Source organism: Passer montanus, unplaced genomic scaffold (genome assembly GCF_014805655.1).
Source record: "Passer montanus isolate IOZ18808 unplaced genomic scaffold, ASM1480565v1 scaffold171, whole genome shotgun sequence".
NCBI lineage: Eukaryota > Metazoa > Chordata > Aves > Passeriformes > Passeridae > Passer > Passer montanus.
The window spans coordinates 252,661-269,033 of NW_024364382.1; the positions used below are offsets into that span (position 1 = coordinate 252,661).

General features: G+C 54.9%; 1 protein-coding gene across 11 annotated transcripts in view; it reads right to left on the reverse strand.

Annotated features, from left to right (window-relative positions):
- The window catches only part of STIM1 (stromal interaction molecule 1), a 71,013-nt gene that overhangs the window by 36,604 nt on the left and 18,036 nt on the right, over nt 1-16,373 (reverse strand). For all 11 annotated transcript variants that reach the window (XM_039704256.1, XM_039704255.1, XM_039704260.1 and 8 more), the window contains 2 exons: nt 8,178-8,308; nt 1,521-1,635 (listed from right to left, as the gene is read on the reverse strand). In XM_039704256.1, coding sequence (XP_039560190.1) covers nt 1,521-1,635; nt 8,178-8,308 — 246 coding nt within the window. The remainder of the gene's footprint in view (nt 1-1,520; nt 1,636-8,177; nt 8,309-16,373) is intronic.

The following is a 16,373-nucleotide window of genomic DNA, read 5'->3' on the forward strand; positions in this document are numbered from 1 at the left end:
AGGGACTGGGAAACATGGAATCACAGCATCCCTGAGGCTGGGAAATGCCTCTGAGCCCACAGAGCCCAGCCACCCCCAGCACTGCCACGGCCACCCCTGACCATGGTCCCAAGTGCCACATCCACAGGGCTGTGAAATGCCCAGGATGTGATTCCAGCCCTGGCCTGGGCAATTGTGCCACTCCTAAAGTGAGGTGGACAAGAATTTTCAACACATCCCAGCCCAACAACACGGGAGAGAGTCTGGTCTGGGGTACACAGCCCTGGAATTACCACATGGATACCACAGAGACTGTTTCGGACTGGGAGAGACCCCAAATCCCACCCAGTGCCACCCTGCCATGGCAGGGACACATCCCACTGTGCCAGGCTGCTCCAGCCCCAGTGCCCAGCCTGGCCTTGGGCACTGCCAGGGATCCAGGGGCAGCCCCAGCTGCTCTGGGCACCCTGTGCCAGCCCTGCCCACCCTGCCAGGGAACAATTCCTCATTGCCAAGATCCCATCCATTGCTGCCCTCTGGCACTGGCAGCCATTCCCTGGGTGCTGTCCCTGCAGGCCTTGTCCCCAGTCCCTCTGCAGCTCTCCTGGAGCCTCCTCTCCTCATGCACAGCCCCAGTGTGTTTTCAACCCACGCTGCAGCTCAGGGTCCATTCAGTGCTCCTGGGAATGGGAGCAACTGCTGCACTCCCTGAGGCTGCACCCACAGCTCTGGAAACACAGAGCACATCCCAGAGGAATCTAAGGGCTAATACAGAAAAGCCAAACACAGGACAGAAATGAGAAACTGAAATTTCTGTGGCTGATGAACTGATGAGAAGATTAATATCCAGTATTTCAGGGAATGGACGTAGACAGAACTCCTCTTTTAGAGATGAGGAGCACTGAAAAAACTGGATTAATGATTTCTGTGGAATTCTGTGTGAAAGCACTTGCCAATCTCAAAAGTTTGTTCCAAGATTCCCAGGTTTCAGGATGTTTCTCAGCAGAAGCTGAAGTCCCACCACCTCCCTGGATGCTGGGGTAAATAACAGCATTAAGTTATTTCTAGGTGGACTGTACTTATGACACTTCCTGGATTTTATTCTTCCCTCTTTTCACTGTGAAGGAGCTTCCCAGGTTAAAAATGTTTCTCCTAATTAAAACCCAACCTGCAGGAAAGCTCCCAAGCAGCCCTACTGAGTATTTAGGATGCCATCACCCCATTACAATTCCTGGAACTGGGTGTTTGAAGAACCTGGAATTTGGCTGTATTTAACACACATTTTAGGGCAGAGGAACAAAACAAGAACTGATCCTTGGGTGGGCACGTTCAGGTGCAGCAGAACAGTTTGGAAGCACCAGCCCCAAGGAAATCCTGGGAATCCACACCTCAAAAAGGGAGCTGAGGAGCACAAGGCCTGGCACAAGGGAGGAAAAGCAGCACACTCCTCCTGAGAGCTGCACACTCTGCCCAGGGCATCTGCAATCCCAACTCTTTGGCACTCCTGGGAAAGGATTTCTTGGCTTTTTGCCCCTTTTTACCTTCGGATGTTTTCCAGGCCTTCCAGAGATCCTCCACACTGATGAGCTTGTCCTCTCCATGGAAAGTGCTGTGCTTGACTGCTGGGTCATGGTAATTCAAGTCTTCCCTCAAGAACTAGGAGAGGAATTAACAGCACGATTAAGCTTTGCTTCATCTTATAGGGAGATGAGGAGCATAAAGGAAATTTCTGAATAGTACTAATTGTGATGGGAAAGTTATAATAAATCTGAATTAGAAAAACATGATGGATATATTAGATATATAAGATATACACATCTATCTTTTATACAGATATAAGTATATTCCCTGCAGTAGCCCTGAATATCTCTGTTCCTGGAAAGACCAGCCAGGAAATATTCAGTAAATAAATACGTTAAATTAATTTATAATGGAGTATGGATAATTAATTAGAATGTTTGGTCTTGGGATTCCAAACTTTTTTTTGAATTATAGTAACCCCAAAAATTCACCTAAGTGGCACAATGGAAACAGCTTTATGTCAATTGAGTAAGAACCCAAAAAATATTACTGGATTTGATCTACACCTTCAAATCCCAGCTGGAACAAATGCCACAGGCAGGAGGGGAGGCAGTTCCACTGCAAAATACAGATAAATCTATGTATCCCAGCTCAGTGGGGGCCCAGAGCAGCTGGGGCTGCCCCTGGATCCCTGGCAGTGCCCAAGGCCAGGCTGGGCACTGGGGCTGGAGCAGCCTGGCACAGTGGGAGCTGTCCCTGCCATGGCAGGGTGGCACTGGGTGGGATTTGGGGTCCATCCCAACCCAAACCAGGCTGTGAAATCCACCAGAGAACCACTCACATCCCAGAGCCCAACAGGTGGAACCAAGTTCAAGGATAATTCCACATTCCCACCCCCCAGGACACGATCCCCACACAGGCAGCTTCATCCCCGGGCTCTCCACGGGCTCTCCACGTGCAACAGGCTGATCCCACACCCAAAAACAGCCTGAGGTCTGGAGATCCATCCCTGGGCTCTCCATGTGCAACAGGCTGATCCCACACCCAAAAACAGCCTGAGGTCTGGAGATGGTGCCTGAGCATCACACAGGGCTGGGACAGGAATGTGGGGAATGTGGAAAACAAGAATGTGGGGAAATGGGGAAAAAAGGAGAATGTGGGGAATGTGGAAAATGGGAGAATGTGGGGAAATGGGGAGAATGTGGGGAATGTGGAAAACTGGAGAATTTGGGGAAAAGGGGAGAATGTGGGGAATGGGGAAAATGGGAGAATGTGGGGAAATGGGGAAAAGGGGAGAATGTGGGGAATATGGAAAATGGGAGAATTTGGGGAAATGGGGAAAAGGGGAGAATGTGGAAAACAGGAGAATGTGGGGAATGGAGAGAATGTGGGGAAATGTGGAAAAGGGGAGAATGTGGGGAATGTGGAAAATGGGAGAATTTGGGAAACATGGAACACTGGAGAAGATGGGAAAATGTGGAAAAGGGAGCATTTGGGGAAATGTGGAAATGGGGAGAATGGGAGGAAATGTGGAAAATGGGAGAATTTGGGGAATGTAGGAAATGGAAAAATGTGGGGAATGTGGAAAACATTTGAGAATTTGGGGAATGTGGAAAACATGACAATGTGGGAAATGTGAGAATTTGGGAAACGTGGAACACTGGAGAAGATGGGGAAATGTGAGCATTTGGGAAATGTGGAAAATGGAGGAATCTGGGGAAATGTGAGCATTTGGGAAATGTGGAAAATGGAGGAATCTGGGGAAATGTGGGAAATGGGAAAAGGGGAGAATGTGGTAAACATGGCTGCAGCAGGGGCCGAGGCTGGGGCTCCAGCTGTGCCAAGGCCTGGCCCAGAGGCGCTGTCCCCGTGCCCCAGCAGGAACATGGCAATGTCACCCATGTCACCAGCCCTGCTCCTGCTCCAGCTCCAGCTCTGGCTGCAGCAGGTCAGCTGCTGCTCTGTATATTTAGCTCGGGAGCACAGAAGGGAAAGGTGATCCCTCAGCTTCCCCCGGGCTCCAAAACAAACCCAAGGACTCGCTGGAGGGGACGGAGCTGGGCTGGGATGTCCCCATCAACGAGCAGGGACAGGATGCAGGATGGGGCTGGGGCAGCTGGGCTGAGCCCACCAAAGCCTCCTTCAAGCACATTTTCCACCAGTACCTTCTGGGGAAAAGACAAAATCCTGGAGTCCCAGACTGGTTTGGGTTGGGAAGGACCTTAAAGTTTACCCAGTTCCTCCCCTGGCATGGACAGGGGCACCTTCCACCATCCCAGATATTCCAAACCCCAGGCACAAGAACCGCTGTGCAGAGCACTGACCTACTTGCAAACCACTGAAAAGCAGCACGTTAAAGATCCCACTGATCCCAGGCCTGGACACCCAAAGCTCTGAGCCCTGGACCAGAGCATTGCCACGGTCCCACCCAGACCATCTCCAAGATCCCACCCAGACCATCTCCAAGATCCCACCCAGAGCACCGGGCTGTGAATCCACAAGGAAACCGAGTCAAACCCGAGTCTCCCCACCAAGCTCAGGGAAAGACAAACCCTGGTCAAACCAGCCAAAAGCAACAGGACCAGAAGCACTGCTACAAACCCCAGGAGGAGCTGGGATCACAGTGGGAAGACTCAGCCTGGGAACGCTGCTCTTGGTACTCTGAGGCCTCCAACAGCAGGAGGGGACCTGGAGCTGCTGGAGAGAGCCCAGAGGAGCCATGGAGCTGCTCCAGGGCTGGAGCCCCTCTGGAGCCAGGCTGGGAGAGCTGGGGATGCTCAGCTGGAGAGGAGAAGCTCCAGGCAGAGCTCAGAGCCCCTGGCAGGGCCTGAAGGGGCTCCAGGAGAGCTGCAGAAGGACTGGGGACAAACTTGCTGGCTGAAGGCACACTCAGAAATGAGCAGATCCACAAAATGGGATTTTCTGGAGGGCTTTTTTCCCCCATAGAATCACAAAATGTGATTCTAAGTTGGGAAGGACTCAACAGGATCATCAAGTCCCAGTCCTGGCTCTTCACAGCCCCAACAATCCCACCTTGTGCCTGAGAGCGTTGTCCAACCTCTCCTTGAACTCCGTTCTGTGGGTTTTTTATCTGCAGAAACTCCAGCTACTGAAGTGATTTCTCAAAGCTTCCCATCCCTCCCACATCCCTGGATGTGTGCCAGCCTCCCTCCCCAGCACCAGCTCCCGCTGTGCCCAGCCAGGGGCCAGACCGGCCACGTGCCACGAGCGCACCGTGCGCCCAGCTCCAACAGCTGCCCTGAGCCCCAGCTCCACCCAAGGGACAGAAAACTCCTGTCCCCAAGGCTTCCCCACCCCCTGAGCCCAGGCAGCAGCGGGATCTGGCTCTGGGAGGAGCCACAGAAAGGCTGAGCAGCAACACAAACCTTGTTTCCTGAGGAAACCAGGCTGGCAGCATCCCAGAGCCCTGGCAGCGGGCACCCGCATCCCAAAGAGCCAGAGCTGCCTTTGCTGTGAGCGTGGAGACAGGAATAGATCCCTAATTAGAAGATTTCCCCATGAGGGACAGTTCTTTCACTTTAATCGAGGCCACTGATGTCATCTGAAAGTTCATTGAAGATTCACTTCCCAGCAGGAAAACTGCAAGGAGGATGCATGGGCAGTGTGAAGCTGTGGGACAAAACTCCACCCACAATTTATTTTAAAAATACCTGTGTTGTATGCGTGTCCCCTGCTGCCCAGGCAAGGGTTTCAGTCCAAACAAAACACTCCCATTACCTACCCCCAAAGGGCAGGGCCAAAAAAATAAATGAAAATATAAAGTTCTCAACCTAGCAGGACAATGCCCATCCCTGGAAGAGTTCCAATCCAGGCTGGACCAGGCTTAGAGCAGCTTGGGATAATGGAAGGTGTCCCTGCCCATGGCAGGTGGTGGAACTGGATGAGGTTTAAAGTCTCTCCCAACCCAGACCATCCTGGAAGCCCATGAACCCCGTAAAAGGTTTAAATTTGAGCCTCCTGCATTCTTCCCAATAATCCCCCAGCAGCTGTCCCCCCACAGCCCGCAGTTAAACCTGACTGCAGGGTCCATGTGGGGGAAGAGTGATAACCTTGACAGGGAGAACACAGCAGGAGCCAGCTCAGAGAGGGAAATTCCTGCAATACCTCACTGAGTGGCTCCAGAGCTTATTGACAGGTGAACTTAATGCAACTTCAATAAAAGCTTAGCAGAGGTAAAGCAGCAACTGCATGGATGGAATCCAGGCACAGGGAATCACTGAGGTTGGAAAAGACTTCCAAAATCATGGAGTCCAGCTGTAAATGCAACAGCCTGAGCCCTCTGGCTCGGGGCAATCCCAGCACAAACACAGCCTGGGGACAATGGGCTGGGAGCAGCCCTGGGGACAAGGAGCTGGGATTGCTGGGAGAGGCTCCCCAGGCCCTGAAATCCCTGTGCCCTGGGCTGGTCCCACAGTGTGGGCAGCAGGAGAGGGACTGGGATTGTGCCCCTGTGCCCCACTCAGGCTGGACAGCCCTTTCCAGGAGGAATTGTCCCTATGTCCAACCTGAACTTGCCCTGGCCCAGCCTGAGGCCGTTCCCTCTGCTCCTGTCCCTGTTCCCTGGCAGCAGAGCCCGACCCCCCGGCTGTGCCCTCCTGCCAGGGACTTGTGCAGAGCCACAAGGGCCCCTGAGCCTCCTTTGCTCCAGCCTCAGCCTCTCCTGGTGCCCCAGAGCCTTTTCCAGGCCTGCTGCCCTGCCAGAAGCAGAGCAGAGGTGCTGGGAGCAGGAGCAGCCCTGGCAGGGCTCAGCACTCTCAGATCCAGCTCAGAGGGGTTTGGGGAGTGGCACTAAGAGCACCAAGGCAGTGACTCTGGAGCCTCGTGGAAAACCCATTGAATTCCTCCCTCCCTGGCAGTGTCTCTGTGCCAAGGCTCTGAGCACACGTTCCCAGCAGTGTTTTGTACCAGGAGCTCCCAGTGACTCCAGTGGGAGTGGGGGCAAGATTTGCTTAGAGACATAAAACTGCCAGCTCTGCCCAGCCCTGAGGACACGAGCCTTCTTCCTGATTTAATGGCAGGGAACACACACTTGGGCTGAACTGGGCTGCCCCAGTCCCTGGAGAGGCTGAGCTGCAGCTCCAGCCACCAGGGCAGGGAACTGCCTCCAGGGAACACCTCAAGTGCTGGAGGAAATGCAACTGGAAGCCTTTCAATGGTTTTCATTACTCAGTCAAGTGGGTTTGAGGCAGAGGGAACAGCCCTGCAAGCTGGCAACAGCCACCCCAAACCAGCAGCTCCTGGCTCCAGGGGCCTGTGCCGTGTCCCTGGGGACTGCCACTGCTCCAGAGGGACATTGTGATGGCTGGGCTTGCAAGAGCAGCTGGGGCTGCCCCTGGATCCCTGGCAGTGCCCAAGGCCAGGCTGGACACTGGGGCTGGAGCAGCCTGGCACAGGGGAAGGTGTCCCTGGCATGGCAGGGTGGCACTGGGTGGATTTAAGGTCTCTTCCAGCCAAACCAGTCTGGGATTCTGTCACCTGGGCCTGCAGAGCCACCCGTGAGTGGCAGCAGATCCCTGCACCCACGTGCTTCCTTTCAGCTTCCAACACTCTGCCTTTCCTGTTTAGCTGCCAGTTCTCCCTAGAAGACAGAATTCCTCACCTCCAACGAGCACCCACCACAACTGAGGCAACACTGCAAACAAAGAGCTTTCCCTCTTCCTGCAGACTCTTATTTCCATCAGTCTTGTGTAAATAAAGAACAACAACTTTCCTTCTCTTCAATCCTTTATCAGCTAAAATGTCCAAGGCTGACACAACAAAAAGCTGCTCCTTTTTTTGCACTGAGCACACATGGCTTGAAATCTCTTTAGTTGGCTGCTGGAAGAATGCAGTAAACATAACATCATGGAATGGTTTGGGTTGGGAGGGACATTAAAGTTCATTTCATTCCATCCCCTGCCACGGGCAGGGCACCTCTTCCACTATCCAAGGCTGCTCCAAACTTCATCCAACCTGGCCTTGGACACTGCCAGGGATGGAGCAGCCACAGCTGCTCTGACAACAATGAAGGGGCTACAAGCCCCCAGCAGGGAGGAGAAGCCCCAGCCAGCACTGGTGACAGTGCTGAGACACCCCTTGGATCATCTCAAGGTGACACGTGGCTTCCTCTGTGCTGAGGAGGAGGCACCAAGCCCAGGGGCAGCCCTGGCCACAGCAGCCTGACTGTGAGAGCAGCCCCAGCACTGGGCTGGGCAAGGCCCTGGTCATACCTTGGGCTTGAAGTTTCTCTGTTCTGTTTTGGTGTGCAGCTTTTAGCTTTATGTTAAGTGTTACTGGGATCTTTTCACAGGGTGGGGAAGACAAAACTATCCTATTCCAGCTGGAGACTCAAGGACAATCTCTTCCAACTCCAGGCCCAAAGCACAAACAACGTGAAAACAGGAGGGTGGGCAAGCGAGCGAGGAGGATGAAACTTCATCATTTGAAGCTATTAATTGGACAGTTGGCTCCTGTATGCAAATGGACTAAAACTTATAAAAATGGGAGATCTCATGACCAAACCCTCTTTTGCTTCCATCTCTGCCATCCGGGCAGAGCTACGACTGTGGCTGCAGTCCTGTCAGGGTGTGACCTATGAAGGCCCTGCAATAAATACCCTCTTCACTCTCCTGGCTCCATGCAGCCCCACGGGATGCAGCCCGGCCGCTGTGACTGACCTCGTCGCTCTCCTCCACGTCCACGTTGCCGTTGGCGTCGTCGTCCATCTGCTTGTGGATGTTGCGCACGGCCTCGAAGCTCAGCTGCTCGTCCTCGTCGTGGCACAGGGCCTTGTCGATGCGGCAGAACTCTGCAGGGGCACAGGGCACCACGTCAGGCAGCAGCACCAGCCCCCGGCGTGGCCCTGCAGTGCCCGGGCTGCCACGGCGGGCACAGCCCACGGAGCCGGGCAGGGCAGGGCAGGGCGCTGTCCCAGCCCAGCCCTCCACACTCCACCAGGATAGCTCTCCCAGCAGGGGCTAGCTGGACCCCATGGCCCCAGTTCCAGCTGGGCAAGGCAGGGTGTCCCTCTCAGCCCAGCCCTCCACACTGCCATGGGACAGCTCTCCCAGCAGGGCAGGGTGCCCCTCTCACCCCAGCCCTCCACACTGCCATGGAGCAGCTCTCCCAGCAGGGCAGTGTGCTCCTCTCACCCCAGCCCTCCACACTGCCATGGAGCAGCTCTCCCAGCAGGGCAGGGAGCAGCCCCAGCCCTCCACACTGCCAGGGGGCAGCTCTCCCAGCAGGGCAGGGGGCAGTCCCAGCCCTCCACACTGCCATGGGGCAGATCTCCCAGCAGGGCAGGGTGTCCCTCTCAGCCCAGCCCTCCACACTGCCATGGGGCAGCTCTCCCAGCAGGGCAGGGGGCAGTCCCAGCCCTCCACACGGCCATGCGGCAGCTCTCCCAGCAGGGCAGGGGGCAGTCCCAGCCCTCCACACGGCCATGCGGCAGCTCTCCCAGCAGGGCAGGGGGCAGTCCCAGCCCTCCACACGGCCATGGGACAGCTCTCCCAGCAGGGCTGGCTCCTGCCCACAGCCCCAGCTCCACGTCTCCCTTGGAGGCTGTTGGTGTTGGCACCACGTGCAGCCAGGGCGTTTGGGGAGGAAGAGCTGTGTGTTTATAAAACATGGCAATTAAAACCCTTCCCTCTTCCTGATTATGGAACAGGCTCTTCTGGCTGCTTTTCACATCATTTTGTACTTTCTAAGACTAACACTTTACATTTTGCTGCGTGCCTGAGTCCATGCAAGCACCAAATAGGGCTGATCCAGCTCTTCCATGGCACTGCCAGGTGGTGACAGGAGACTCAGGGATGGGGAATCCAGGGATCTGGGCAGGGTGGAGAGCTGGGACCATGCCAAGGCCATGGAGCTCAGCAGGGCCAAGTGCAAGGTGCTGCAGGGGCTGGGGGTGTTCACCTGCAGAAGAGACACCTGAGAGCCCCTTCCAGGGCCTAAAGGGGTGGCAGGAGAGGGACTGGGGACAAGGGGATGGCTTCCCACTGACAAGATGGCCTGGACAATGATGCAGCCTCCTGCAGAGGCAGGGCTGGTGTCCTGCTGCTCCCCAGACCTCGGGGAGTTTACTCCATGCTAGCTCATGTCTGTCCATGTGGCCAGGGGAGTCCAGCAGCACTGGGAACTGGGGTCCAAACCAGTGAGTGAACTGGGAACCCTTCCCAGGCCACTCCTCAAGGGACACCTGGAAACACATGGACCTCAGAAGAGCACTGGATGCCCCGAGGCTGGCTTGGAGAGATTTGGGGTTCCTCTCCTACCCTGCCGGACCTCAGAAGAGCACTGGATGCCCCGAGGCTGGCTTGGAGAGATTTGGGGTTCCTCTCCTACCCTGCCAGAGCTCTCTCGTGGCTCAGAACTTTGGCTGGGCCTTTCTGTGCTGGCTGCTCCCGCTATCTACGAGGCAGCGAGCAGGGACACGAGATGGTCTCTGTGTTTATGCTGCCCTTGGACACGACTCCAGAAGGAAAAATGAAGCCAGGCTAAACGATATCTCCCAAAATATTACATGGTTATCTTGTTCCGAGCCTGTGCTTGTTGTTGCAGGGGAGAACATGGCAACGCTGTAGCAAAGTTTGGATTATAGGAAGGGAAGGTCGTGTTATTGTAAAAATGGGTTTATTCAGATTAACCCCCTCCCGACCACGCAACTCCTGAGCCCTGGCTCAGGTCTGTCTAAGGGGTTCAGCCAGGGAAAGAGACCTGAAGGGATGCAGGATTGGAGGAGTCAAGGATTGAGGGGCTCCTGCCCAGATTTCCTGCCACCCCAAGGACAACCCCTGGGTACTTGCAGCACAAATGCCAGGAATGAAGATCGACTGAGAGCAGCAGCAAGAGCAATAAAACAAGGCTTTCAAGAGCTGCCAGGTGCTGATAATCAGCTACACCATCAGCAGCAATCAAACCAAACCCGGGAGGAATGCGGCGCTTTCATCAAGACCAAAAGGAGCCTGAATACGGGGCACAGTGATTTAATCAGCAGAGAACCCCGAAGTGGTAACAGAACGATCCCAACATTTCAGCAGCCACTATGGGCTGCTCATTCCCCTGCCTGTTATCTCCCCGGGCAGGAATATCCAAATGAAGGAACAAAGACCAGCACCAGCCACTTTGCCTGAGACTGATGGAAGATTAAGCCTAAAGATCCTATCATGGAATCGTCCTTTGTGTGGGAAGGGACCTTAAAGCTCATCCACACCTTCCACTGTCCCAGGCTGCTCCAAGCAGCTTTGCAATACTGCAACCAGGCTATTCCAACACACCTCCAGCGAACAAAAGCCTCAAAATGACTGCGAAATTGGCTTTGTTTAAGTAGAACAGCCACGAACAGAACGTCCAGCCCTGACTTTTGGCCCAGCAGCCTCCCCAGGAGACACCTGCTGCCAGGTGCTCCCAGGGCTGTCTCCTGGGGCTCCACATCACCTCCACTCGCACCCCGCCCTCTGAGTCACCGGGAACCTTCTGTCTCCATCCCGTGCTCGGCGGCTGCAGCCCTGCTCTTTATCTCCCACCATCGGCTCACAGGCTGCCTCTGCCCCGCCGAGCAGAACAAAGAGTCCCTTGTCCCTCCCCAGGGGTGCCTTTGATGGGCCATTAACCGGGGCACATCAACACGGGCCGGCCTCACACTCCTGCTGCTCCTTCCATCCCTGCTGCTGCTCCTTCCATCCCTCCTGCTGGCCCTCCCATCCCTCCTGCTGCTCCTTCCATTCCCCCTGTCCCACTTCCATCCCTCCTGCTGCTCCTTCCATCCCTGCTGCTGCTCCTTCCATCCCTCCTGCTGGCCCTCCCATCCCTCCTGCTGCTCCTTCCATTCCCCCTGTCCCACTTCCATCCCTGCTGCTGCCCCTTCCATCCCTCCTGCTCCTCACATCCCTCCTGCCGGCCTTCCATCCCTCCCACTGGTCCTTCCATGGTCCTTCCACCCCTTCCATTCCCCCTGCCACTATTCCATTCCCCCTGCTCCCCTTCCATCCCTCCTGCTGGCCCTTCTATTCCTCCTGCTGCCCCTTTCCATTTCCCCTGCCCCATTCCCAATCCCCCTTTCCATTTCCCCTGCTCCCCTTCCATCCCTCCTGCCCCTTGGGGCTCTCTGTCCCCACCAAAGGCACTCTGCAGCCTCTGCTCGGGGCTCCTGCTGCCACCCCAAAGGTGCCCCCACCCAGATCATCAAAGGACCCTGAGGCTGAAGTGCTGGCATTTCACTGAGCCCTGGAGCTTGGAAAAGCCCTTGGACACCATTGAGTCCAGGTGTCCCCCAGCACTGCCAAGGCCACCACTGACCATGTCCCCAGGTGCCACACCTGTGAAAACCAACCAGGGATGTGACTGCACCTGTGCCAGGGCTGGACAACATCTCCCATTAAGGAATTCCTCCCAATATCCAACCTGAACCTCCCCGGTGCAATTTGAAGCCATTTTCACCTACCATGGAAAGCATTTTGGGGTGGTTTTGTCACAGATGACAAAGATGTGTCTTATGGTGGTCCCGGCTGGCACAAGTCACCCAGAGAAGCTGAGGAGGCTCCAGCCATGGGACCACCCAAAACTCAAGAGGACATGGCCCTGGACCAGCAGCTCTGGGCAGGGCTGGAGAGGACGACCTCCAGAGCTCCCCTGGAACATCACTTCATTCCAGACCTTTCCTTTCTCATGGGAGATTCTCTAACGAGGATCTTGTTTGTTTAATTTCCCTCGATTTCCTTCTGCGAGGTCCCATTATCTCCAATAATGCCCCAAGCCCCTGCAGCTCCCAGCTCTGCAGCGGCAGCCCTGGGGACAGCACCGAACAGCAGCTTAATTATTACAATTGTCATTTACATAACTGGCTTTTATAAACACCGGGAGGGCAGCCAAGGAAAAAAGCCCTATATTTGGGGAAAAAGAACTGTTTACATATTTCACCCGTGTAAACAAGGGCTCGGATGAACTTCCGTGCTCAGGGTTCCTCCCCTGGAACTCTGGGTTTCAACTCAAAAATGCCAAGGACAACTTGAGGAATTTTAACGAAGGCACTAAGCTGTGAGGGGTGTATCCGGAGATTTCCATTCCCTCCGGAGGGGTAAGGAATAGCAAAGGAACCCTGGAAACCCTGACATCTTGCACTGCTGCAGAGCAGCAGCACAGAGAGCAAGGCTAAAAGGGCACAGTAATAATCCTGGGTTTGCAGCTCTGATTCCCAAACATCAGAGCCTGATGGAGCTATGAGAGCATCCAGCCATTCCCAGTGTCAGGGAAGAACTCTGAGGGGTTTTATACTTCCAGCTGTTTACCTTGTTTACTAGAGAGAACTGTCAGACTCCAGCTCTAACACACCACACTCGGCCACAAACACATGGGAAATTCACATAGAAATCCTTTTTGTCAAAAAAAAAAAAAAAGGGATTTATCAAACAGAATCAGGACTGTAGCACATGCTTGTTCTCCTGTTCCTTCTGACCTACTTTCCCTGGCAGACTCCTTGGGGTCCCTCCCAGCCCAACCCAGTCTGTGATTCCATGACAACACAGACCTCATCCATGTCCCACCTCCCTTCTAATGTGGAAACTCCCAGAGTGACTGTCCCAGCAGTTTTGGGATGTGGGACCTGGCAGCTGCAGGGAGTTTGCTCAGAACAGACAAAGGAGAGCCTTCAAGTATCTGCTGAACAGGGAATTATCCCCGTGCTCTTGCTCCTGGGCTCCCATCACCCTTGGGACAGCAGGGTCTGGAGCAGCTCAGCAGGGACTCACTGCACTCAGCCAGCTTTCCACCCCATGGAATCCCACACTGGCTGGGGTTGGGAGGGCCCTTAAAGCCCATCCCGTGCCCCCCCAGCCAGTCCCAGGTTGCTCCAACCCTTCAGTGACTGTGGAAGTTTTAGCAGGAGCTCAAGGAGACTTTTTTCCTCTAAGAGAGCTCCTTGCACAATGCAAAAAAACAAATTCCTGTACCCAAGTCAGATTAAACAGTCTAGAAAAAATGTAAATCCAAGCAGAGGTTGGACTGTTTGATCTCTGAGAGACTTTCAAAGAAGTACCAACACCCTCGGGTGTCTCTGCTGGAAGGACCAGCCCTAAACGTTCACAAACCATTTAATAACAGTGCCCAGGGAAACAGGCTGTACCCAGCTCCAGGGGCCAGAGCTGTCTCTGCTCTGGGAGTGCCCCTGTCTCAGGATCAGCACAACAAAGCCACACAGGGTCACGCTGATGCAGGAGGAAGCCCTGTGTGATCCACGGCTGAACACAGCCACAGGAAGGAATTAAGCAGCAAAGGGAGGTTATTGTACAGTCATGAACTTACACTCAATTAAAACCTTCAAATTCCTTCCCCAAATGGGCTCCTCTCCTTGGCACGCGCTCAGCATTTATTTACTACCATCAATTCTCTCACCACTGAGTGCAATCAGCCCTTTTCATCCTCTCCATGCACCAATTTACTGATTTAATGTCAGCCCATTGCTTCCAAACATCCTCCCCCTTCCCTTCCCTGCAGCAGCAGCAGCACAGCCCTTTCATCCCTGGCTTCCACCCAGTCCCCCCCACCAGAACTTTGTCACCCTACTTTTCATCGAGTGCTTCACTCTTTCCACCCCATAAAAACAACACACAGGCCGAAATCACACACAACCCCAAAAGACAAGGCAGGTGTTTGCTGGAGTGGGAACACATGCCCCCATCTCCATCCCCACCATCTGCCTGTCCTGGCAGTGCCCACCCCTCCTGCTGCCCATGCTGTCCCAACACACGATCCCCTCTAGCTGGGAACACCCCCACCGTGTCCCGCAGAGTTTTTGGGAAGGACTCCACCCTCGCTGTGGCTCCCAAACCTCCCCAGAGCAGATCTGGGCACCCCGGCCTGGGCGCTCCCCTCCAAGTGCCAGCTTCACCCATTTCCTTCCGCAGGGATGGATCTCTGTGTGCTTCCCTCAGCCCAAGGCCTGGGGAACATTTCTCCTGGGCTGAACAAATAAGATAGCAGAGGCTGTTCTGGTACCACCCTGTCAGGCACAGCGGCTCTGCCCACGGGCAGCTCCAAAATACCACGTCAGGGCCTTCTCTGAGGAGCAGCAGAAGCCAAAACATCCCGTGGGCAGGGAAGTTCTAAGGAGCTGAAATAACTGGAGATTGGGTTACTTCATAACCATAAACCATGTAATCTGACTGCTGACATATTCCTACCCCACAGTGGAACAAAACTGAATCATCTGAACTGCAGCCACAGCCAGGGCCATCCAAAACTGATGGGAGAGGGACTTTTAACACAGGCAGACACTGAGAGGACATGAGAAATGGTTTTAAACTAAGAGAGGAGAATTAGATTGGAGACTGGGGGAAGTTTTTCCCTGTGAGGGTGGTGAGGCCTTGGCCCAGAGAAGCTGTGGCTGCCCCTGGATCCCTGGAAGTGCCCAAGGATGGGATTTGGACCAGCCTGGGATAGTGGAAGGTGTCCTGCCCACGGCAGGGCGTGGCCAGATCAGCTTTGTGGTTCCTTCCAGCTCAAGCCACTGTAGGATTCTGTGATTCCATGTGTTGGGAATGCTCTGCAAAGCCCTGGCAGTGCTGTGCACCAGAGGAATCCACGGGACTGGACAATCCTGTGGCACCTGCTCCAGTTCTCAGGGACCCAGCATCAACATTCCTGCTCTGCAAAGGGACAGGATTATCCCATGGCCCACACCAGCTCTCCAGTGATTTTCAGAATCCCAAAATGGTTTGTGTTGGGAAGAACCTCAAAGATCATCGAGTCTCACCCCCTGCCATGTCAGGAACACCTTCCACTGTCCCAGGCTGCTCCAAGCCCCATCCAAGGTGGCCTTGGACACTTCCAGGGATCCAGGAGCAGCCAGAGCTTCTGTTCAGCGTACTCTGAAAGACTCCCAGTGAGGGGTGGGAAGGAATCCAAGTCCCCCTGAGCCCCCGTGCCAGCCGTGAGTCACCGCTCCAGGCAGCCCCAGCCCACGGCACCGAGTGCTGGCTGCTGCACACTGGGATCCAAAGCCATAATCATGGAGTGAAAGAGAAATCTGAAAGCCAGGAAACCACATAATGGATGAGTGAGTCATCCCTGCCTGAAAAACTGAAGATGCCAAAGAAATCTTAGAAGTCAAAGAAAAGCCCACACCATTGCTGCTGTTCCATCCTGCCACCCCTGAGCCAGCAGATCCATCCCTGCAGCACTGCCTGTCCAAAGCCAGCATTCCCAGGGCCAGCTCTGGGCAAAGAACACCTGCAGCACGAAGAGCTCGAGACACAGAAGCAAAAATTTTGGTAGCTTTGACAAGGCAACGGAAGTACAGAATTCCTGACTTGCTGTCAGAATTTATTGAGAAATCGCAGAAAGGCTCATGTTGGGAGGGACCCCAAAGCCCACCCAGTGCCACCCCTGCCGTGGACAGGGACACCTCCCACTGTCCCAGGCTGCTCCAAGATCCCATCCAAGCTAGTTTTAGCACTGGCAGCCATTCCCTGGGTGCTGTCCCTGCAGCCCTTGTCCCCAGTCCCTCTGCAGCTCTCCTGGAGCCCCTTCAGGCCCTGCCAGGGGCTCTGAGCTCTGCCTGGAGCTTCTCCTCTCCAGGGGAGCCCCCCCAGCTCTCCCAGCCTGGCTGCAGCCTCTCCATGGCCTCCTCTGGACTTGTTCCCACAGCTCCATGTCCATTCCAAGCTGGAGGCCCTGGATGGAGAGCTCAGACTGACCCAAAATCCAGGCTCACAGCCCAGCTCAGTCTCACAGGATGGCTGAGGGAGCCCAGGGCCCCAGGAGCAATGTGGACCTTCAGAAGGGCTCTTCCCTGCATTTCCTGGCCTCTTCCTCCTCCTCCCCAGCAGCCCAGGCTCCAAGGACTGCCCTGCTCCCTTCCCAGACTTTCTGCATAA